Below are 23,806 nucleotides of genomic sequence, written 5' to 3' on the forward strand. Positions count from 1 at the left end.
ATCAGAGATTTTTTCTGAATTATTGAACACCAAAAAAATCAGAGTCGAAACAAAAAATAAAAACAGAACACAGAAACTTACCGACAGTCACACATAAACACAGAGATATTGAAACAGGAACTCCAACTACCAACCGTCCGATTTCTCCCTCTTTTTTTTTTTTGTGGCATTTCGTTCTCCTCCAATGGCTTTCAGCACCTCAACTCACTCTTTCTTCAACTTCAAACTCTCCAGCAAAACTGCACCACCACTTCATCAGCCAAAGAAGAAACCAGTGACCCTTCTCCTCAATCCCCGTTTTGTCCCGCCCCTTCTCTCATCTTGTAACCAATGCTTCAGGGCCAACTCTGTCACTTTCTCAAACCCTTCTACCCCCAGGCATGGATTCAGTGTCAAGGCATACAAACTGAACAAACCCTTTTCAGATTTTTGCTTCTCTTTGCGTTTTTTGAGTAGTGGAATTGATTTTAATTTTTTTATGCAATTTTTCGTTGGGTTTTTTTGTTTGTAGGTTGGATCACAGCCAGATTATTCTTCAGGGGATGATGGTGCTCAATCGTTTATTCCTGAAGCAACCCAACAGGAGGAATTTTCTTGGAAGTCTGTGATTCTTCCGTACGTCTCTCGATCAAATTTTCTATAGCTCTGTGTGTTTTTCTTATGCTTTGAGTAATGTAAATGGGTAATCTTGTTTTAGCTTCTTTGTTTTTCTGATGAAACGATATTGTAAACTATTCCAGTTACGGGTCGAACTTGGGTGCAAGGGGTTGAGGACACTTGCCCTCGCCAACTGACCACATATGCGATCTTTTTTAGCTTTAATTCTTCATAGTTGATAATTATGCAATGGGGTTTGCATTTCGATTTTGTAAAGCCACATTGTATGGCAGAAGTTGGGTTTTTTTAGTACATGTTTTGAGGACCTGAATTGGGCCTTAATCAAGCATATGAAAAGTTGAGTGCTTTTCAAAGTGTAGATCAATCAATGAATAGTGGTTAAATTGCAAGTTTCGAAGTTTACTTTTGAAAATCTCTCTTTTGTTGGTAATTTTATTTTTTATAACTAAGCTCTTGGAATTTTAGCTTTGTGTTTCCGGCTTTGGGAGGTTTGTTGTTCGGATACGACATTGGTGCTACTTCTAGTGCTACCCTCTCTTTACAGGTATACCTTCAGCTTTATGTTTTTCGTTTTTTGTTTTGATGATTAGTAATTTAATATGATCAACTTTTATGTTTTGATTTGTCACAGTCGCCAGAGCTTAGTGGCACAGCTTGGTTTAAACTTTCAGCCATCCAGCTTGGTCTTGTGGTATGATTTATCGAATCTTAGTCAATTTGGTTTTGAGTCATTTCCAAACTTGTGATCTATCTGCCAAAAATCACCAACAATACATCAACAATCCTAAATTGCATTGTTTCGATGCGGGTTAGCGGTTCCCTATATGGAGCTCTTTTTGGTTCCCTCCTTGTGTACCCAATTGCTGATTTCCTTGGTGTGTACTCTGCTTTGCTTTTGCACTTCATCATGAGGTTTTGAGCTTGATCATTATTTTTGTTAGTCTTAAATTTTAATTGGCTTATGAAGGGAGGAGGAGGGAAAATGGGGGAGAGGGGTACAATTTATTTAATTTGAGCAAAATAGTAGCATTTAAGCTTATTTGATTAGTGAGGATTAGAGTCAATAAGGCGTCCTCTATTTATCTATATCTGAAATCTGAATTCATTGAATGATGAATGAGGTTGTAGTGAGAGAAATTGAGAAAGTCAAGAAAAGACGGTCCATACAGTATGTTGTATGTTTCGGGATATCTCAACATCTTAATTTCTGCTCTCAGGTTGCTGAAAGTTTGTCATTTTACTTGCTACTTGATTATAAAAATGTAAAACAAAATCTGTTAGACGTTTTTCCAGGGTAAGGCATATGTTGCACATGCATGTAAATGGTACAAATTGTTTTGGTTTTAGACAATAAGCTTTTGAGTTTTACAACCCTTGCAAGGGGATTGTGAGTCCAACAAATTTAGTGTTGGGGGATACAGTTTGGTTCTCCTTAATACATAATATAACAAAGGCCTTGAAATTTTCCTTCAAGGAATATGCAAATGTTTTATGCGCATCTTGGCCTGCAGTTTGTATGAAGGGGCATTAGTGCAAGTTATATGCATTGGTGCATTTGAGGGTGTGATTCCGTTCTTACCGCCTTTTTAGGTTTGAACATATGTGCTTGACAACTTAGCTACTCGAACAAGAACGGAACACTGTAGCTTAGCTATAGTCAAATCTTTGCCACTCAATTTCACGCTATTTACAACAATGCCAGCCAAATGGGGCTGGGTTGGGAGGGTAATTCTCAAAAGTTTAGAGGGTAATTTTGTTTGTATGGTTTAGAACGGATTGCAATGGGTTAGGTGCGTGCGCTCTCCTCTCATCTCTCACTCTTCCTGTTTCTGGAAAACCCACAATCTTTCATCTTCCTCTGCTTTTCCTCTCTCTGCGCTCCCCATATCTCTCCACATGAAGCACACAAACCAAGTAGTGACGGTCGAAAGCCTCAAACATGGCCGAGGCGAAACGGAGGTATAGTGACGGTCGACAACCGCCTCCAGTGTCGATGAATTAGGCCGTCCGAAAGCATCCTCGCTCCGATTATGGTATGTTGAATTTCTAGATTTACCCTTTATTTGAGTCTCCTCTCTCCTTTTGCGTTTGTTTAGGGTTTATAAATTAGGGTTCTTAGGGATTTCACGCTTTTTTTTCCTTTAGAAATTGCACTATATTTCTCAGATTGGAGCTGTTCTTATTTTGAAAAAATTGGACTAATGTTTCTTTTAGCTTTCGTCTATCTGGTAATTACTCTGAACCCCCAAAAGATTTGAAATTTCTGGTAATTGTTCTCATTGTTTTTGACAATTTGTTGTTAGAATTTGTATAAATTGCTGCCATTGTGTTGTGAAGTTTTATGATTATTTCAAAGAACACCGATTCTATCAATTGCAATTCTGCAGATGGCTAATGAAATAATGGTCTGTGAAAGGAAGGAAAAAAAAAGCCTAGAAAACATTATCGGATGATGTTTTAATCAATTGAGAAAACTGTAATTACTCACATTTTAACAAATTAAGGTTTCTTATTTCACTTCTTTGCAGGAAGTTATTAATTCTGCATCACCGGTGACTCAAAACTTAAGCAGAGAAGTGGCTGACGGTCAACATAAGCTCATAGCTCTTGCAGCTGCACGAGGAAACTCAAGTGCAGTAAATCCTCTGGTACCTTTGGGTGGTCTTCATGAGAAGGTTTGTTCGATCTTAAATATGTGGAATATGTGGATATGTAGATCCGAATGTTCAATTTTATCAAATGAGTGTTGGTTGGTTGGCTATCTTAATCATGAAAAGCAATTTATTTTTGTTGAGCAAACATTATGCATGGACTCGGAACTTCTTCCTTTGAATTGTAGTTGGAAGTATGATAAATTTAGTGGGATTTGAGCATAAGCCGGTTGCCAGCCCAATACAACTGATCGCATCCCGCAAGATTAATTTATCCACATTGGAGAATTTCTTATTATACAATTCTACTGCATTTTTTTTTCAAATTTAAATATAAATTTTAAAATTTTGGTTTTGATTATGCAGTTTGTGGATTCCGTGCTGCTGCGGTATATTTAAATGCTGCTGTCCTCCACTGTTTGAGCATGGGCCTCCTCCACCACCATAGTGGTATATTTTCTTAGGAGCCTACTTTGCATGAATTATTTTGTGTAATTGGTTGACTTAAATCTTTATTTGATCTACCTATTCCAATTTGGCTAATTTTTTTTAAATTTTTTATTATATTGGAGTTGAATTTGGTATTTTGGGTATGCTATCTTTGGATGCTTAGAAAGATAGTAATTTACTTTTTGTCTTTGATTTTTCACTAATGGGATGTTGTGATGGGGTTTAGTAATTTTCAGTATTCTTCAATTATTTTGAATTTGCAAAATCAAATAACCCGTGGAAATAAATTAATATTTCATTAATCTGTATGTAAGAGGACTTTACAATATGTCATCAAGTTTAGACCGACAACAATGAATGGCAAACTTAGGATGCCTCTATTAATTTGATGTTTTCTCATGGTTGAGAAATATTTACAGCTGTCTTATTTATTGGACAACATCATTCATCCTCTATATTTAATATTAATTGCTTTTCTTAATCTATTTTTCCGCCAATCTTTTCTGCTACATAATCTCATTTGGTTTTCGATTTTGTGAAATGTTTTGGAAGCGGAGTGTGTGAAATTTGTTGATGCTGATGCTGATGATAGTGCCGAATTTGGTGACACTCCTCAACTAGCAGAGCAGGTAACAAAGCTTCTTCCAACTCAAATTTAATGATTCGAGCTGCCTAAGATTTGCATAACATTCCCAAGTTGTAGTCAATGTGCCTGAGTGGTTGAGCGCTTAACTAATGAATGTAACCACTAAGATTTGGATTGTTTTTGGGGAGTAAGAAATAACATTGCTAATTTCGGATTTATGGGTTTGAATTTTTAGTTCATTTTGCTTATCAGTTTATCTTACTTCTTTGAACCAAATGCAAATTCCAATCTTGCATTGTTAAGCCCTGAAATTAGAACAAAAAAACTTGCATGAAATTGAAGTTCTCTTATTGAGAACTCAATTTTCTTCTACTTGAAGTTTTATCTGATTGATTTCTGAATAATTTAGAAATGGGTATGTTAAATTGTGGGTTATGATTTCAAAACCCGCGGCGGAGCACGGGCATTTTTTCTAGTATGAAACCTATTTTGCACAACCATTAACAAATTGTTTGCACCATTACGCGATCTCCATTAGAAAAGCCACAAGTTTCTCAACCAAGGAAATTGGCATCATGATATCCAAAGGGTGCAAATTAGCCTTTTCTCATTTTTTTTTATTTTCTTTTAAAAAACACCAAGAAGCAGGTAGCTAGGACCATCACTATGTCTGTCCAAACATCAAATGCCCCTTTCTTTCTTTTTCTTCTGCAAAACGGCCAAAGTACCCAGATTCTTCTTTTTTATAAGAAGCTTGCTAAAGACCAAATACCACACCAACTAACTTAACTACCTCTTATATTATTAGGGTGATTTTTAGTCACCTCCCTCAAGTGGTGGTAATGCTTACCACCTTATTTATTACCGTTGGATGAGTTTAAATTTTGAGATTTGTGTCTATCCAAGGTATTAAACTCATATAACGGTGATAAATAAAGTAATGAGCATTATTTGAGTGTAGAGAACAAGAATATTCCTATAATATTGTATGCAAAAGGGAAAAAATTTCCTAATTGCAAAAGCAAAATAGAGAGGTAATAATTAAAGAGTTTTTAAGCTCTTAATTAATGGTATTTAATTTGCTTGGTAACGAGAATTATTTAGGAGTCAGTCACCTACAACATGCATGCAAATTGGAGGAGACAATTCATGGACCAAATTACAACACCGTATCCTTTGGAACTTCACTTATAGCCCCATGTTCACTTGGAAGACATGAAAATTATGAACAACCAATTTGAACACAATTCTCTTTACTTGTATGGAGGAGTTCATATAAGTAACAATCTGAGATTAGTCCACTTTCAATAAACATGTTCAGTCAACTTGGTGTTTAGAAGAACATTGCTTAGCTTTAGATCACAATGAACTATCAGTGTTTTGCTATGGTTATGAAAATAATCCAGTGCATAATAGCAACACCAATAACAATATATAGCCCTTGAAGAAGATTTTAAATTCTTGGATGTATTGATTGCTTGCCTCTTCATTACAGGAGGGGGATGCAACCACTCCTCTAAGCTCCTTGGGTGCATCAACTCATAAACTAGAGCCTTGAAATCATCATTGAGAAAACATGCAGATATGACCTTGACGTGATTTTGATGCTTTATATTTCTCAAAGCCTCGTATTCGGCTATGAAACTCTATTGTCAGTATAAAGAACCCCCTTGTATACAAACTCGAAATTGCCAACACTAGTCAAATTAGCTGAAGAAAACGGATAAGTGGCTTTTGAGAAATTAGCATATGACACTTGCAAGTAGAGCAAGTCCGAATATTAAGGGGATTATTAATTTCAAGCTATAAGCTAATATTCTTTTCTCGGAGCTCTTTAGACTTGCAATTGGGTAGCTTGAGATAAGGAATTCCTTTTCAGAATCTAGTGTTGTCAACAATTGAAATGGCACTTTGATTTTCGAAAACACCTTACACTGATGGTGGTCAAGTCTGATAGGAAACTCAACTATCTTTATAGCTTCCAAGATGATTTTATTGAAGGTTGAGGGTCTTGAGGTTATGAATCTTTCAAAAATTTGGAATCTGTAATATGAATATTCAACAATTTCGTGGCACGAACTAGACTTTAATCGATGTGAATGTTACACAAAAATACCAAGTACAAGAAGTAGTAATACACTCTTCACACAATGAACCTCATTGGTGATTATTTACTTTGCAAACTTCCACATCTACTGTGGTAACAAAAAAGCTAGACTTCATAGGCAATACACGAAATTTCTCTATCACAAAAGCACATAAAGAAGAGTTTCTATCCAAGAAAAGTATTCCTAATGGAAAGAAGTTCAGATGCAGCATCATTGATATTCTTTAGTCGATCTGTTGCTGATTCAGCAGAACAAGCAATTCCAATTCTAAATATCGAACTCAAGCACACCTCAACTTTATGAATTCTCGCACTGCATTGATTGGGATTCTCGTTCGTGCCTCCTTGAAGAAGTGGTGCGTCTGCAATCTCAGTAACTCGTCCGGGGAGAGCCATTTTGACAAAATTATGAAGGTTCAAGCTATCAACAAATATGTTGTCAATGGGTCTCTTCCCTGTAAACATCTCCAACAAAAGAATGCCAAAGCTATAGACATCACCATTTGTTGACAACTCACTCCCCATGCCATACTCTACAATTCAAACATCACATTTGTGTATAAATAATGCAGTTTGAATTTTGTAATTTAAATATTGTAAAATAAAAAAGGAAATATAATGAAGTATATATCTAGCATATATAGCATATATATACCTGGAGCTGCATAACCAACCGTTCCTCTTATTCCAATGGAACTTGTTTGATTTTGAATTGCTGAAACATTACTCGTTACTTGTAAGAGAAACCTTGCTAAGCCAAAGTCAGAAACATGGCCAGTCAATTCCTTGTCCAAAAGAACGTTGCTTGGCTTGAGATCACAATGAACTATTGGCGTTTCACAATGATTATGAAGATAATCCAGTGCACAAGCAACATCAATGGCAATTTCTAGCCTCTGAAGAAGACTTAACTGCTTGGGTACATGATCTCTTAACTCTTCAGTTCCAGTAGGTGGATGCAGCCACTCCTCTAAGCTCCCGTTGTCCATGAACTCATAAACTAGAGCCTTGAAATCATTACCATTAAAATCAACACTTGAACACACGGTTATAATCTTGACGAGATTTCGGTGCCTAATATTTCTCAAAGCTTCACATTCGGCTATGAAACTCCTCGACGCTCCATGGCGTAACAAGTTAAACACCTTCACGGCAACAAGTTGAACTTTATCATCCTCATCAAGAACTCCCTTGTACACATAACCAAAACTTCCAGCACCAATTAAATTAGCCTCTAAGAACCCGTCAGTAGCTTTGAGTAGAGTAGCATATGACACTTCCAAAATAGTGTTCCCCAAAGTGCACAATGAAATTTCTTTCCTTTTCTTCCTTGATGAACAAAGAAAGACGTAAGAGAAAACCATGGCCATTACTAGAAGAGCAAGTCCAAATACTAAAGGGAGTATTAGTTTCAAGCTACGAGACAATCTTCGTTTCTTGGTCTCTTTAGACTTGCACTTGGGAAGCTTTAAATTAGCAACAAGGCTGCACAGATTAGTGTTGCCAACAACTGAAATAGCACTCGCATTTTTTAAAACACCTCCAGTTGGTACCTCTCCTCAAAATTGATTGAATGATAAGTTCAGATTATTCAGGATTCAAGACGGAATATTTCCTGATAATTTGTTCATGAAAATTTCTAAAGCTCCAAGGTTTGAAAGCTTACCCATGTCAGAGGGGATGTTACCTGTGAAGCTATTATACCCCCAATGCAACAATTCCAAGCTCACCAGGTTCCCTATCCCAGATGGGATGCTTCCATATATTTGGTTATATTCAACCCAAAACATTTCAAGTTTGGTTGAGAGATTGGATATTGACATGGGCAATGTCCCTCCAAAATTGTTGTCGCTAATCATCAGCCTTCGTAACTGGGTGGCATTGGTCAAGTCCGAGAGAAAACTTAAGTCACCTTCTTTACCGCTTCCAATATTATTATCGCCAACGTCAAAATACAGGAGGTTGTGAAGCTTTTGGAGATTCGGTACCCGTCCGATTAGGTTGTTACTCCCAACGTCAAATACCCAAACACTTGTGACGTTGAATATTGAGGGAGGTATGGACCCAGTGAGTTGGTTTGAGTAGATGCTCAAGATTTCGAGATTAGGAAGACTTTTGCCAATATCTGAAGGAAGACTCCCTTGAATTTGGTTAGTTGCCATGGAAATTGCAACAAGAGAAGAGAGGTTATAGATGGAGGAAGGGATGCTACCAGACATATGATTTTCGCCCAATCCCAAGAAAGTTAATTTTTTCAATTGGCCAAGAGAACTGGGGATGTTTCCCATCAAGTTATTACTAACAAGACTTAGTGACCGGAGAGACGAAATGTTCCCTAAGGAAGGAGGGACCTGTCCCATTACATTATTATATTGTAATGAAAATTTTTGCAGTTTCGATAGCAATCCAATTTCTGAAGGAATTTTACCCACCAATTTGTTGAGAGAGAAATTCACATGGATAAGGTTGAAGCAATATGACATATTGTGTGGAATACTGCCACTAAACGAGTTAACGTCTAATCGCAATACCTGCAACCTACGCAAATTCCCAATTTGTGGAGGAATTTCATGACTGAAGTTGTTGTTTTGCAGCGACAGCTCCCTTAGAAAACTTAGATTTCCAATGTTTGGGGATAGTTTCCCTACCAGATTTTGAGATTGCAGGTCCAGGTTAGTGACCCTTTGGCGATGTCGTCGACTGCATGTCACGCCATGCCACATGCAAAAGTGCGTGGATTCGTTCCAGGAGCTCATCACGTTGTAATTATGGAGATCTTGCTTTATTTGAGCTTTGATGGCAAGCAGGGCCAGCCTATCCGTCGCATTCCCTCCGAGTCCCGATTGCAGGGAGCTCCAACAGCAAACGAACACTGCACTGAAAAGCAAATATATTAAGATCATTTTCAAAACCAAAACCCCCATTCCTGATCTGGTTAACTATATAACTAGAGAGAGATGCAGAAAGAAATAGAGGGATGGGTGTCGAGTTGTGATATTGGTGAGTTCCATTTGTTGCTTGACAAGGAAATTTATAGAAGGATAGGATCATAGGAGGAACTTTCACCACAGTTTCTGGTTCTTGAAATTCAAATATGAAAAAGAATAAGTCCAAGTAAATGATAACAACTTTGGCTTGTTTTTTTAGACGACTTCACTAGCTTACTTCCACTACTGGGACCTATTGTCTGGCACTTTTGGTACACCAGGGACCAAGACCATTAAAGCACCTTGACTCCAGAAGTTAAAAAATTGAAGGTAGACTGGTCGATAATATTCTTGAGTCGAGAAAAGAACAAATACATGGAATCCTATATTTTGGTTACATCAGACGTCACGCTGGTGTCAATATGAAAGTTACCTTGCTAGGCGACCCTAGCTATGAATGAAAATTTTGAAGTCTCTACGTTTTTTGAGGGGTTGGACTGTGAGATTGCTGATTTTCTCATAGTTCCCCTAAAGTACCATTGTAAGAAAGCTTGGTGTGGATGCAACCTTTCTAAAAATTGTAACAGTTACTAGTGATGTCTAATATCAAGATAAGTAAAGAATTATTCTATTTTTGAATAATTGGCTACTTTCCTGTAGCCATGTGCATTGGTTTGATGCATTAAACAAGAGCATTTCCTTTTGTTATTCATCCATGTGAAGCTAAGTCAGATCCATTGCATAAAGTGAAGATGTCACGCACTGTGCAAGGCTACTTTATGATGACCCTTTACTTCAACAACACCTGGAAGTTAGTTATTTTGTCATTTATATATATCTATTTTTTTATGATAGAACATTTTTAATGTGACTTGTGTGGTAAACGAGTTATTAATTAAACATTGCGGTGAACAATGTCCGCAATTATGATCAAAATTGAAAATTTTCGTTATGTCAAACTTAACTGTCGGTATGACTTATAGGGTTGGAGAGAAATTGGGATTCGATGGAAACTAAGAAGCTTGAAGCTCAAATTGACGACGTCCCTAGCTAGCTACTTTGAATTCCTTTTTCTGGAACCATTGCCTAGATTAGATCTCTTGATAACAGCAGCATGCACATACAAAATTACCATGGATCATTGAGGAGGGCTATATAACCACATCCCAAAGCCTACCTTCAAAACTTCTTCAATATTTACCCGTCTTGCAGAACCCATTAGAATTATGTTTAAGGGGATTAATCATGCAAACACTGGCTCGCTCTGGAGCATATAAATAAAGGAAAACTAATTAAAAAGGTTTGAAAATTTTGAGTTTTAACGATAAGGACAAAATAAAGGGTAAAGTGAATAGTAGCATGTTTGACTTTTTAGTATAAAAATGTGGTTTTTCGTTAAAATGAACAGTATCGTGGGCTTTTCGTTAAAACTCCCAATTAAATAAATCTATTCAATTCAAAAGCTCCTTAGTTGTGATTGATTATATCAGGCCGACAAACACCATATATCCTCATGTTCTAGGCTTCGCGTTAAATCAATTGTTTAAATGACGATTTTAACCTCTTTAGGACTAATGGAAAATTTTGATATGGACTGTAATTGTCGATGGAGTTCACTACAAATGCTTAATTAACTACTTTTTGACCACAAAGGTCATATTAAAATGCTTTATCACCACGTAAAAAAATGGCTATATATGTATGTGTGTGAAAAGAATGGTACATTCCTCTACAAAGTTAATAATCATAGTACACCATTGGCATTTTTATTGAAAAGTAATATAGAAGTAAAAAGTGAGACGGAATGAGAATCATGATAATGGCATGTAAAGTGTGAAGAAAAAGGAGAACGTGGATTCGTTCTCTGTTTTTTTTTACTTTTAAGCTTTTTAGTCCTTGATGCTTTCTTGAAGTGCATAGTATCCACATAATTTGTGAAATACTTAGAACATTTACTTTTAAAAACTTTCCGCAGTAGGGCAGATGACGCTTTATTGCAATGATTGAAAATAATATTGTCAATTTATCTTGGTGTGAGTTCGATCCTCACCGATCTCTTTCCTCCTCTCACATTTAACTATCTAACTGTTTAGACCTAAAATTACACCATCGGCCCGTACAATCAAGGCTGTTGAAGTGAACATAGCTCTCGATTATTGGATCAAGAAATAAAGGTCATTATTAAAAGATAATGATTTTTAAAGTTATGATTTTATCATAATTATCTTTTAATAATGATTTATTATGAAAGATGAGATATATATCTGGAAGTATGACGGCACAACTGACGTGTGAAATGTGTGGATAGGATTGGATTGAAGTGACAACCATCAAGATGCATGCATGGATGAGTTTAAATCATAGGAAACCTAGGTAGACCAGGCTTTTTACTTGGTGATGGATGTGGCAGACATGCCGTGGGAATGACTAATATATATTTATATATATATATGGTGGCCGTACTTTTTGGCAATCTGCATGCCGTGGGAATGACTAATAGATATATATATATAATTGGTGGTTGTTTACAGAAGGTTATCCAAGTCACGTCAGATACATAGGAATTTGAAATAGACCAAACTGCATGCCGTGGGAATGACTAATAGATATATATATAATTGGTGGTTGTTTACAGAAGGTTATCCAAGTCACGTCAGATACATGAGAATTTGAAATAGGACTCTACTCGAGAATCAGGTCGTGCTAAGCAATTACATCAGTCCTATAAATACAGATGCAATAGCAACGGAAGAAGGACCTCCAATTCAACACACAACTGTCCTGCGCAAACTCTCTCAACAACTTTGAGATTTTTATTTTCTCTTTTCGCTGACACATCTTCCGTTGGCATCAACAGCACTGTGAAAGCAACCAGTGATATCTTAAGTCGGCATAGATAGCTCTATCACCGTAGAGTCAGCCGATCTCACAGCATCTTTCGTTGGCATCAACAGCACTGCGGCGAGGACAGCTGGTTACCTATCCAAGTCTCGGTCGAGAAGGATTGCCAAATCCTTATTGGTCGAGGTCATCTTATCAGCCTTCTCGGCGAAGTGAGGTGTTACGAGTTACTACATTCGGCACATTGAAAGCCGAATTTGATATTGAACTTCGCAGAACTAGCAGCCTTGTCTTCAGGCTCTAGAACCCAAGAGGGCGAGACGTGTTCCTTCCTCGGTCGCAATCGCGAGACGCAGAAGTCAGCAGCGCACCCAACGTAACATCAACATATTTACTCCTCGGTCGACGAGTTGGCACGCACCGCATACAACCGAAGGACGTAGTTAGCTTATTAATTACTTGGCCTGCGCGCTACGTAAGCTTGGTAGTTTTTAGGGTCAACACTAACATACTAATACTATTGTTTGTCGAAAAAAAAAAACTTGCATGTAGCAATTTTCTATGTATCATTATCAATTGGTTCAAATTTGCTATCAACTAAAGTCAAACTTAAGACGTCTCAAATTACAATTAAAATAAAAAGAAATATCATTAAATCTTAGTACTAAATGACATCATTACCATATTGTTTCATACACAGGTTTATTGAAGAGAAACAAAGATAAAAGAAAGAAATGGTTTTAAAAAAAGGTTAATAGATAAAAGGTTAACATTACATTAACATTGTCAAGAAACAAGAAGATTAAGAGACACCACGAGCAAAAGCCCCATATAACCCACATAGTTTCACAGTATTTGGAGAATAATTGTTTGAATTTTGTAGATTTATTTTGAAATGTTGGACCCATTTGTGATTTGGATAAATGAGTTTAATCTTCTAAAATATGTAATTACCATTTCGTAGTATTTTACTGGAAATTTTTTCATATTTCATATGGTGAATTAAGAAGAGATTGTACTAAAATTATCTAGAGTGAGAGTGGCACATTTTGTGGACCCCACTACCACGTGGCAGCAATAAGACTTGCCAGCTCCCGGACACGTATCACACTACTTCTGCTTCCCCTTGTGACATGGTGCAATCCTATTGTGTTGTGAGTTGTAACGGGCAAAAACAAACCTGAATCACATCTTCTCCTCGGTGGAGGCCGGAAGCCAAGAAGGAGGCATCCTCCTCTTACTCTTGTAAAATTCATCTTAGTTCAGAGGTTGCTATGATACACCGTTTTTTACTACGTGTTCGTGAGATCGAGCTTTACGAAATGAGGTAAATTATTCTAGATATTGAGCTGGTTTCGAGATGTCTTTAATTTTGAGTTTTTTTTATTTTTTTTAAACATCCCTAATTTTGAGTTTATAATCTAATTAACCTTTGAATTCACGGTTTCTAGTTCTCGTTTGGTAAAATGTGACTATTTGGAGATTACTTAGAGGATTGAAGATCATTTTGGGGCGTGGCGGATAATGGTGTCAGGTATGGGATTCTGCTATCCTAAAAACAAAAGGGTATTTCCAATCCATCTTGAAAAACTTTGAAAACGAAGAAGTTTTTATTTTCAAAAACTAGTGGGCAGGTGAAAAGAGAGTTTTCAATGAGTTCGGTCGTTGAACTGCCATCTCGTTGTGTAGACATCAATGATTACAAAAAGGTAAACAAGTTTCATTTGAAGTTTCAATTTTGCTACTAGAAATTCTAGTCTTTTTCGTCCCGTTACGGGTTAATGTGCACCGGCATCGCACGGATTCACTTGTCCGAGCACATCGACTGCAATTAAAGAAAATTTTAAAATGACTAGTCTAAATTTCTAATGGTAGTTTTATTCTCAATGATGGAAGAAGTACTGAGTTTAGTTCCATCATTCCTATTTGATCTATATATATATATATATATATATATATATATATATATATATAAATTAGAACCATACGAGTACAACCACGCTAACCGAAATAATTTATGCACACTTTTTTTCTTCTGCTTATGCAAAACCACTATATATTTTGTTCATTGATTTTATTTTATTTATTCAATCCAAATAGTAAAAACAAAGCCACATGAGTTTTTTTTAGTACAACGAAATAATATATTTTACATTAAAGAAGAGAGTTTGGTTAAACTACACATATTATGGTAAAGAAATGTAAAAAATAAAGAAGAATGTGCGAGAGAAGAAACAAGGAAGGGAAACTCATTACGGAATTTTGTTATACACACTTCCAATTGTGCTGGTTGGATCAGAGATTTTTTCTGAATTATTGAACACCAAAAAAATCAGAGTCGAAACAAAAAATAAAAACAGAACACAGAAACTTACCGACAGTCACACATAAACACAGAGATATTGAAACAGGAACTCCAACTACCAACCGTCCGATTTCTCCCTCTTTTTTTTTTTTTTGTGGCATTTCGTTCTCCTCCAATGGCTTTCAGCACCTCAACTCACTCTTTCTTCAACTTCAAACTCTCCAGCAAAACTGCACCACCACTTCATCAGCCAAAGAAGAAACCAGTGACCCTTCTCCTCAATCCCCGTTTTGCCCCGCCCCTTCTCTCATCTTGTAACCATTGCTTCAGGGCCAACTCTGTCACTTTCTCAAACCCTTCTACCCCCAGGCATGGATTCAGTGTCAAGGCATACAAACTGAACAAACCCTTTTCAGATTTTTGCTTCTCTTTGCGTTTTTGAGTAGTGGAATTGATTTGTGCAATTTTTTGTTGGGTTTTTTTGTTTGTAGGTTGGATCACAGCCAGATTATTCTTCAGGGGATGATGATGCTCAGTCGTTTATTCCTGAAGCAACCCAACAGGAGGAATTTTCTTGGAAGTCTGTGATTCTTCCGTACGTCTCTCGATCAAATTTTCTATGCCTCTGTGTGTTTTTCTTATGCTTTGAGTAATGTAAATAGGTAATCTTGTTTTAGCTTCTTTGTTTTTCTGATGAAACGATATTGTAAACTATTCCAGTTACGGGTCGAACTTGGGTGCAAGGGGTTGAGTACACTTGCCTTCGCCAACTGGCTTAACCCACATATGCGATCTTTTTTTAGCTTTAATTCTTCATAGTTGATAATTATGCAATGGGGTTTGCATTTCGATTTTGTAAAGCCACATTGTATGGCAGAAGTTGGGTTTTTCTAGTACATGTTTTGAGGACCTGAATTGGGCTTTAATCAAGCATATGAAAAGTTGAGTGCTTTTCAAAGTGCAGATCAAGCAATGAGTAGTGGTTAAATTGCAAGTTTCGAAGTTGACTTTTGAAAACCTCTCTTTTGTTGGTAATTTTATTTTTTATAACTAAGCTCTTGGAATTTTAGCTTTGTGTTTCCAGCTTTGGGAGGTTTGTTGTTCGGATATGACATTGGTGCTACTTCTGGTGCTACCCTCTCTTTACAGGTATACCTTCAGCTTTATGTTTTTCGTTTTTTGTTTTGATGATTAGTAATTTAATATGATCAACTTTTATGTTTTGATTTGTCACAGTCACCCGAGCTTAGTGGCACTGCTTGGTTTAATCTTTCAGCCATCCAGCTTGGTCTTGTGGTATGATTTATCGAATCTTAGTCAATTTGGTTTTGAGTCATTTCCAAACTTGTGATCTGTCTGCCAAAAATCACCAACAATACATCAACAATCCTAAATTGCGTTGTTTCGATGCAGGTTAGCGGTTCCCTATATGGAGCTCTTTTTGGTTCCCTCCTTGTCTACCCAATTGCTGATTTCCTTGGTGTGTACTTTGCTTTGCTTTTGCACTTCATCATGAGGTTTTGAGCTTGATCATTATTTTTGTTAGTCTTAAATTTTAATTGGCTTATGAAGGGAGGAGGAGGGAACTTATCACAGCAGCTGTACTTTATCTCCTTGGGGCCCTGATCACTGCAACTGCTCCGGGCCTTAGTGTTCTATTAGTCGGGCGTGTTTTATATGGGCTTGGTATTGGAATGGTAAGGTTCTGTGAAGTTGCTCTGTAGTTGCTCCAACCGAAAAAAAAAGAAGCTAGCTGCAAAACCAAAGGAGAATCTTCCCAGCATTCGTTTTGGTCGAGCTAGATAATATCATGATTGAGTGATGATGCTCTAGCCACTTTTTAAAACATTTCTTTTGGCAGGCCATGCATGGGGCTCCTCTCTATATTGCTGAAACGTGTCCGTCTCAAATTCGTGGAACTCTAATATCTTTGAAGGAGCTCTTCATAGTTCTGGGGATTCTGGTATTGTTCAAATAACATCTTTATGTTAATCTTTTTGTCATTCACTATCTCAGTGAAGTGAGATGTTCTGACATATGCACTCTTCGGCAGTTGGGTTATTTTGTGGGAAGCTTTGAGATTAATGCAGTTGGGGGCTGGCGTTACATGTATGGAATAAGTGCTTCCGTTGCTTTACTTATGGGAATAGGCATGTGGGTTCTCCCACCTTCTCCCCGCTGGTTGCTTCTCAGGGCGGCTCAAGGTAAAGGGCCTGTACAAGAATATAAAGAAAAAGCCATTGTTGCCTTGAGCAAGTTGAGAGGCCGGCCTCCTGGTGACAAAGTGTCTGAAAGGCAAATAGAAGAGACATATGTTTCTTTGAAGTCGTCCTATGCAGATCAGGAAGCTGAGGGGAGTTTGTTGGAGGTCTTTCAAGGCACAAGTTTGAAAGCCTTCATAATCGGTGGTGGTTTGGTCCTTTTTCAACAGGTGTTTTCCTCCTTGCTGCTATGAATTGAACCTGTCTTTTGTTTCTTTTGCTTTTATATTTTCAAAACATGTACTTGAGAGAATACTAAGAATAAGTAAGCCAATTTACTACCTTACATTGCAGATAACCGGACAACCAAGTGTACTGTATTATGCTGGTCCGATTCTTCAGGTAATTGATAATCAACTTCTTTTTCTTTATTTCATTTTTCATGTTAATTTTCCCAATGACGTGACATTCTTTGTAACTTTGTTACTAAAGACTGCAGGATTCTCTGCAGCCTCTGATGCTACCAGAGTATCAGTTGTAATCGGATTGTTTAAGGTGCGTATGTCGCATGGTGTTTTTCATCTTTAATTTTGATTGGAGGTAATCCTCTTTCTGGTGTGACTGTCCTTTGCTTCTGAATGTTCCTGCAGTTTCTGATGACGGGAGTAGCTGTCCTGAAAGTTGATGATCTCGGAAGAAGACCTTTGCTGATTGTAGGAGTCAGTGGACTTGTATGCATCCTAACTATTCAAAAATTTACTCATTCAATTTGATTCGTATTTTGTACTTTGTGAAATGTTGGTTGATAAAGAAGAGGATGGATGGCTTTATCTTTCTTTCTTCGGTTTACCACAGGCTCTTTCCTTATTTCTCCTTTCTGCTTACTACAAATTTCTCGGAGGATTCCCGCTTATTGCTGTAGCTTCTCTTCTTCTCTATGTCGGTTGCTACCAGGTAACAATATCTTTTTTGGGTTATTGGTATTCACTGCTCAATCTTCTTTTTAAAAATATAAATGAATCTCTCAAATAGCACAATAATGTTGTTTTCATCATGTAGAAAATACAAGCTTTCAAATACGATCTGTGAACTTCACTTATAGAAACAGGACGGCGTTTGCTATCCTATCCCTAATGACGTATTTTTCTTGTCTGACATGGAAGATTGTGCTCAAATGTCATTTCAGATATCGTTTGGTCCTATAAGTTGGCTCATGGTGTCAGAAATCTTCCCCCTTCGCACGAGAGGAAAGGGGATTAGTCTAGCAGTTCTTACCAACTTTGCTTCAAACGCGATTGTGACATTTGCATTCTCGCCGCTGAAGGTATACATGTGCCTCCTCCCCACATTATTTCCTCATTATGATGCCAATCTATTTCTTTCATAGTTCAGGCAGGTTTTCTGATATCTCGCAAAGTCTTTGAACTGGCTGGTGTAGAAGTGGTTCGTTAACATTTGCTAATTCTGCAGGAGGCGCTAGGAGCAGATAACCTTTTCATCCTCTTTGGTGCTATCGCCTTGTTGTCTCTTATCTTCGTCGTACTAATTGTCCCGGAAACCAAAGGCTTGACTTTGGAAGAAATAGAATCCAAACTCTCGAAATAGATGCTCAACCGATGGCCAAAACTACCGTTGTAAGTTCCCAACTAAACATGTATTGGCGAGTCTGACCTCGGTTGTTAGCGTCGCCTGGATGTTCACAAAGTCATGTAAATCTGCTCTAAAACCATGTACATTACTACATGCTCCCATTTTGATGAAACTCAAGCATAAGGTGAGTTGCAACTATTGAGTGATAGCTCGCAAATGACATTTCATTTGAAGAGCAAGTGGCGTATGATATGGCTTGAAAACTTTCGCGGCGGAAGAGCCAATGCCTCGATGAAGGGTGGTTGCTACTTGGACCCTTTGGTCCAGAACGCCTGGAACTGAAATGTTGAGCGTTCCAGTGTGTTATTAAGATGATTGAAACTTGGACGCATGTTTTAAGCTTGATGCATTTGGTTAGATTCCAAGTTTGACGTTCAAAACTCCAAATTCAAACTTCATGTTTAACTGAAGGTAACCTTGTGAAGTAAGCTTCGTGCTAGCAACTGTCGGATAGAAAGAGTGGTGCACGCATGTAATCGCCATCCTTACATGGGGGCAACGTTAGACTCGGGGCATGTTTGAGACTGTTTCTAGAAGAGTTTGAAAGTGTTTTCTGCCAATCAAAAGCGTTTTGACTATGTTTGGCAGGAAAATTTAAATATGCTGCTGGGTTCTAAGGGAGTATTTTGAAGAACCAAGGAGTTTTTTTAGGAAAGCATTCCAACTGTTTTTCTAGAAAGTATTTGGATTTTTTATATCCCGAATCAAAGTGTGAATGTCCCTTAGAAGCGTGGCATGCTCGTTTTGATCAGGAGCGGGGTGGACAACTTCAGCCGGTGCTTGCGTCTGCGGCGGCACCTTGTGAGTTGCAGTATGTTGTGGATCTGCCGCCTGCAGTAGTGCCTCGTTATCCACATTAAAAACGTAATTGATGAATTCAAGGAGATCCATTCTATCTTGTAATTATTCTCAAAAATATATCTAGCAAAAGAACCTATGGACATACATGTTTCTTACAAAAGCAGTAAAAAAATATGCACTAAATTTGAACGTCGTAGATCTTAGAAATATAGTAAACTTTGTATGGTCAATGGCAATGAAGGATTGTAAAGTATTACCTTCGTGCAAGGTGGACGAACTGTCACATGTTCGAAATGGAAGTAATTTTCGCACAACCTTTTTGGCTCATGCATACAATTTGCTTATACATGGCCTTTCAATTAAATAAATTGAAAGAAAATAAAAGGATAAAAATAAACAGAGATATAGGAGAAGAAAATGAGTGTCAAAGAATCATTTCCCCTTTCTAAACTCTAAAACCTATCATTTTGTATGGCTGAACATCACTGACGTGAAGTTTGCTTAATTCTTCCAAGTGAGTGCACCGTCAAGGTTTTAACTTTATCAAGTGCATTAGTTTTCATGACCATGAAGTTTGCTTAATTCTCCCAAGTGGTACACCCTCAAGGTTTTAACTTTATTAAGTGCATTATTTTCCAAGACAAGGGTCTCATAACCCAATCCATTTTAAGAGGTGAAGAAGCAAAAGCTTAAACCTGATCCTCTCAACGTTTGTGTATATTCTGCCATCTTCGAAAAGTAGGATGCGGACAAGTAGGATTATCCTCTATTGTCCACAGAGAGCCACCTGTCGCTCAGCCAATCCCGATTGTGTGGCCTTCAGGATTTTCACAACCACACCACACGTTTTATTACACACTGCTCCCACATTTAATCTTTAATATCTTATATACACCAATCACTACACTATCTGCTGCTTATTGCATTAACTTGTAGTTGCAGCTCACTCTCAGGACACCACTTTGATCCATGACCACCATGCACACAGTCTCGAGCGTCGGAACTGTTAACCGGACTCCGGTACGTTGTTATCCTGCCAATTTCTATTCTCATTTGTTTAAGTTTCTGTGTCAAATTTTTTTACATAAAAACAGTTTTTCGGGTAGTGATTTTACACTCACAGTTTCTACTTTTGTACTTCTCCGCTTGTTTTTTTTCCATTGATTCTTCTTTAATTTATTGACTCTGGCTAAAATCGAGGGATAAGTATAAAATGATTGTACAAAAGTTGCCATATCCATATTGTTTTTCTTTAACCTATTCCAGAAGGACCAGAACACCAAAATGGTTATTTTTGTTTGTCCATGTGATGCCTAAAACTCAAGCATCCTTCATTGGAGGTGATTTTTGTGCAACCCTTTTCTTCTCGCACATCCATGTTTATTTTTAGTATGTTAACTCAAGAATAGTGACATAAATAAACTTAGGTGTATAGAAAGAGAAAAGAAGTGCACGAAATCATCTCTTTTTTACTAATTTTATATATTTTTTACACGGGTTTTGCTCAAAGGTTAATCTAAATGTAAATCAGTGAAGTTTGTGATTCTATTTTGATGAACTTCCTAGTTTCTTGGTCCTAAAGTTATGTTATATTTGATCCAGGTGAGCCTGAACGGCTCCGGTTCCGGAAGCTCAGCCTTCTTGGGCACCACTTTGAAGAAAGCGACCTCAAGAGTCCCCTACCAGAAGATTGCATCTGCAGGCAAGTTAAAAATCAATGCGGAAGTCGACGAGAATAAGCAAACCAACAAGGACAGATGGAAAGGCCTTGCCTACGATATTTCCGATGACCAACAAGACATAACAAGAGGAAAGGGTTTGGTTGATTCTGTGTTCCAAGCTCCCCAGGGGAGTGGAACTCACTATGCTATCATGAGCTCATACGAATACATCAGTACCGGACTTCGAGAGTAAGCAAGAAAATGTTGAAACTAATTCCTATGCTTGGAGGTTGAATTTGTTTTGTAAAAGAGTTTTGATTTGTGTTTCAGGTACAACTTTGACAACAACATGGATGGGTTTTACATCGCTCCAGCTTTCATGGACAAGCTTGTGGTTCACATAACCAAAAACTTCATGAGCCTGCCTAACATTAAGGTACGTGTAACGCTACAAACACGAAAAACAAATTTTGAAACTTTGGATTTTAATTGATATGACTGTCTTATTTGTTCGTATTTGAGACATTTTGAAGCTTATTTATTTTCTATTGAGTATGAAGTAAGATATTGTCATGTTATCTGCCATGCAATTCACAGAAGTGACTAAAATTTGATAAATTTTTTGTTGCTTCTAGTAGTATTATTATTAACTTAACTTTCTCATGTTTTCCTAACGAGTAAGAAATAAGATATTATCATATGTCATCCACCATGCCGTGACAAAAATTAGAGAAATTTTTTGTTGATTTCTAGTAGTATAATTAGGTTAACTTTCGCAGTTAAACGTTGTTCTTTGATTGTTGGTTTTGATAGCTCAGATGGTTTCATTTGAATTTGTATCAGATTCCTCTCATTCTTGGTATATGGGGAGGAAAAGGTCAGGGAAAATCCTTCCAGTGTGAGCTTGTGTTTGCCAAGATGGGAATTACGTGAGTTCGTAAACTTTACCAAAGTTTTTTTTTAATGAATAATCACATAGAAATAAAGCAATATCTGCATCCATATTGCTTCCATCATTTTATTTTAGTTACCCTTGTGATCAAATTCCAGCCCCATCATGATGAGTGCTGGAGAATTAGAAAGCGGGAATGCAGGAGAGCCCGCGAAACTGATCAGGCAAAGGTACCGTGAGGCTGCAGATATCATCAGGAAAGGAAAAATGTGTGCCCTCTTCATCAATGATCTCGATGCAGGTGCCGGTAGGATGGGTGGAACCACACAGTACACTGTGAACAACCAGATGGTGAATGCTACCCTTATGAACATTGCTGATAACCCGACAAACGTGCAGCTTCCCGGTATGTACAACAAGGAGGAGAATCCTAGAGTCCCCATCATTGTCACTGGTAACGATTTCTCCACATTGTATGCCCCTCTCATTCGTGATGGTCGTATGGAGAAGTTCTACTGGGCTCCCACTAGGGACGACCGGATCGGTGTTTGCACCGGAATCTTCAAGCCTGATAATGTGTCCCAGGAAGATGTTGTCAAGATTGTTGACACATTCCCCGGTCAATCCATTGGTAAGTACACTTTTGTTGTAGTAATTTGGCATATAATTTATATTTCTTGAATAGTGTGATGTGATCAGTAAATAGGATACATATAACGTTACTCCGTTAAAGACTAGTCAAAAATAGGATCATGCTCACTTGTTATATTGCACACTGCAGATTTCTTCGGTGCCCTAAGGGCTCGAGTTTATGACGATGAAGTGAGGAAGTGGATTTCCGGTGTTGGAATTGACGGGATTGGGAAGAAGCTTGTGAACTCAAAAGAAGGTCCCCCGACTTTCGATCAACCTAAGATGACTCTGGAGAAGCTCCTTCACTACGGACAAATGCTTGTTCAGGAGCAGGACAATGTGAAGAGAGTCCAACTGGCTGACAAGTACTTGGCCGATGCAGCCCTTGGAGATGCAAACCAGGACTCCATTAACCGAGGAGAATTCTATGGTAAGCACTCCTTGTCTTGATAAGAAAATAACCCTAGAAGCACCAACTCATATCCGAACTTCTTTAAAATCTCAACTGATGTCACAACATTTTGTTCGTTAATATTTGGAGTCACTTTGAACCCCATTTATTTACAACCAGTAAATAACTACGTACCCGTTTTGTGCCCACATCAGTTGGGATAATAGTTGGTGTTCCTAGCTAGTACTACTCGTCTTAAGCTATCTCGATTGGAATAGTTTTGTTGAAGTGTTGCTTAACCACTGCATGCAGGAAAGGCAGCCCAACAAGTTAATGTACCAGTCCCAGAAGGCTGCACTGATAGAACAGCTGCAAACTTCAACCCAGCAGCAAGGAGTGACGACGGTAGCTGTCAGTACGAGTAATTGGAGCTGAAGAAAATAAATATTCTGTTTGCTGGGTTATTGATATTTTCTTTGTAATTTGCGCTTGTATTTCTATGGAAATTCTTGCAATTATTTCGTTTTAATTATTAAACAAGCTATTGATACTCCGGCTATTGAACAGTCGATAAGAACATAATGTTATGTTGTTGAGAATATGTTGTCATTGTCGCAAACAAAACTTCACAACATGTTATCAATACATTCATGACAGGATTGAGATAATATCGATGGACGTTCATTCCTGCACAGAGAACTTAGAACTTGTTTGGTTGGCCTCACTGAACTTAGAACTTGTAACCTATGTTTAGTAAAGGTGCCCTAATTTTTTTGCCCCCTCCGTTGATCTAGCACTAAATACACATCATCACTATTTTTACAGTCTTAACTTTTTCGTTCGATAGAGTACCAAATGAAGGGCAGTACTTAATCCAACTTAGGCCAATCCGATGGAATCCAGGGCAGTCCTAGGGAATTGTTTTGTGCAATCAACGGTTCATCAACGTACAAAAACCAAATAGAAGAGTGCGCGAGGAGAAAAAAAAAAAAGAATGCGGAATTCATTTCCCTTGTTTACACTTCACTTTGCTCTTTTGTGAGAATATTTTGACGAGATTATTCGGGGAATTTATGAATACATATTACTATT

General features: G+C 37.6%; 5 protein-coding genes and 1 long non-coding RNA gene across 9 annotated transcripts; 4 read left to right on the forward strand and 2 right to left on the reverse strand.

The window, feature by feature from the left end:
• The first annotated feature begins 50 nt into the window (after positions 1 to 50).
• On the forward strand, positions 51 to 5,858 carry LOC103422718 (D-xylose-proton symporter-like 3, chloroplastic). 3 transcript variants are annotated; one of them, XM_070807761.1, is made up of 8 exons: positions 51 to 397; positions 512 to 615; positions 1,084 to 1,162; positions 1,250 to 1,309; positions 3,147 to 3,293; positions 3,636 to 3,719; positions 4,272 to 4,348; positions 5,801 to 5,858. In XM_070807761.1, the coding sequence occupies exons 1-6, from the start codon at positions 185 to 187 to the stop codon at positions 3,666 to 3,668; spliced, it is 636 nt and encodes a 211-aa protein (XP_070663862.1). In that variant the 5' UTR covers positions 51 to 184; the 3' UTR covers positions 3,669 to 3,719; positions 4,272 to 4,348; positions 5,801 to 5,858. The 3 variants fall into 3 exon arrangements, with proteins under 3 accessions (XP_070663862.1, XP_028944181.1, XP_070663863.1); XM_029088348.2 differs by lacking the exon at positions 5,801 to 5,858 and having other exon boundaries at positions 4,272 to 4,523; XM_070807762.1 differs by lacking the exons at positions 3,147 to 3,293; positions 3,636 to 3,719; positions 4,272 to 4,348; positions 5,801 to 5,858 and adding an exon at positions 1,426 to 1,552 and having other exon boundaries at positions 1,250 to 1,308.
• Positions 5,859 to 6,370: 512 nt separating this feature from the next.
• On the reverse strand, positions 6,371 to 7,863 carry LOC103422719 (probable LRR receptor-like serine/threonine-protein kinase At3g47570). Its single transcript, XM_008360781.4, has 2 exons — positions 7,068 to 7,863; positions 6,371 to 6,945 (listed from the first exon to the last, which is right to left on the reverse strand). The coding sequence occupies exons 1-2, from the start codon at positions 7,780 to 7,782 to the stop codon at positions 6,578 to 6,580; spliced, it is 1,083 nt and encodes a 360-aa protein (XP_008359003.2). The 5' UTR covers positions 7,783 to 7,863; the 3' UTR covers positions 6,371 to 6,577.
• A 147-nt stretch (positions 7,864 to 8,010) lies between these two features.
• On the reverse strand, positions 8,011 to 9,336 carry LOC103412976 (putative receptor-like protein kinase At3g47110). The gene has a single exon (XM_008351479.2). It carries the CDS (start codon positions 9,334 to 9,336, stop codon positions 8,011 to 8,013), a length of 1,326 nt encoding a protein of 441 aa, XP_008349701.2.
• A 4,030-nt stretch (positions 9,337 to 13,366) lies between these two features.
• LOC139189228 (uncharacterized) lies at positions 13,367 to 13,886 on the forward strand. The gene is made up of 3 exons (XR_011572944.1): positions 13,367 to 13,507; positions 13,632 to 13,714; positions 13,808 to 13,886. It is a non-coding gene; the product is annotated as an uncharacterized lncRNA (long non-coding RNA).
• A 567-nt stretch (positions 13,887 to 14,453) lies between these two features.
• On the forward strand, positions 14,454 to 18,474 carry LOC103412855 (D-xylose-proton symporter-like 3, chloroplastic). 2 transcript variants are annotated; one of them, XM_008351373.4, is made up of 14 exons: positions 14,454 to 14,873; positions 14,977 to 15,080; positions 15,556 to 15,634; positions 15,722 to 15,781; positions 15,899 to 15,965; positions 16,058 to 16,182; positions 16,347 to 16,448; positions 16,539 to 16,916; positions 17,041 to 17,088; positions 17,179 to 17,241; positions 17,337 to 17,417; positions 17,542 to 17,640; positions 17,873 to 18,010; positions 18,157 to 18,474. In XM_008351373.4, the coding sequence occupies exons 1-14, from the start codon at positions 14,661 to 14,663 to the stop codon at positions 18,289 to 18,291; spliced, it is 1,692 nt and encodes a 563-aa protein (XP_008349595.2). In that variant the 5' UTR covers positions 14,454 to 14,660; the 3' UTR covers positions 18,292 to 18,474. The 2 variants fall into 2 exon arrangements, with proteins under 2 accessions (XP_008349595.2, XP_070663860.1); XM_070807759.1 differs by having other exon boundaries at positions 17,041 to 17,241.
• Positions 18,475 to 19,037: 563 nt separating this feature from the next.
• LOC103447506 (ribulose bisphosphate carboxylase/oxygenase activase, chloroplastic-like) lies at positions 19,038 to 23,315 on the forward strand. The gene is made up of 7 exons (XM_008386703.4): positions 19,038 to 20,157; positions 20,740 to 21,047; positions 21,129 to 21,234; positions 21,642 to 21,727; positions 21,849 to 22,321; positions 22,472 to 22,753; positions 23,027 to 23,315. Exons 1-7 carry the CDS (start codon positions 20,107 to 20,109, stop codon positions 23,137 to 23,139), a joined length of 1,419 nt encoding a protein of 472 aa, XP_008384925.2. The 5' UTR covers positions 19,038 to 20,106; the 3' UTR covers positions 23,140 to 23,315.
• Positions 23,316 to 23,806: the final 491 nt, after the last annotated feature.

Source organism: Malus domestica, chromosome 11 (genome assembly GCF_042453785.1).
Source record: "Malus domestica chromosome 11, GDT2T_hap1".
NCBI classification, from domain to species: Eukaryota; Viridiplantae; Streptophyta; class Magnoliopsida; order Rosales; family Rosaceae; genus Malus; species Malus domestica.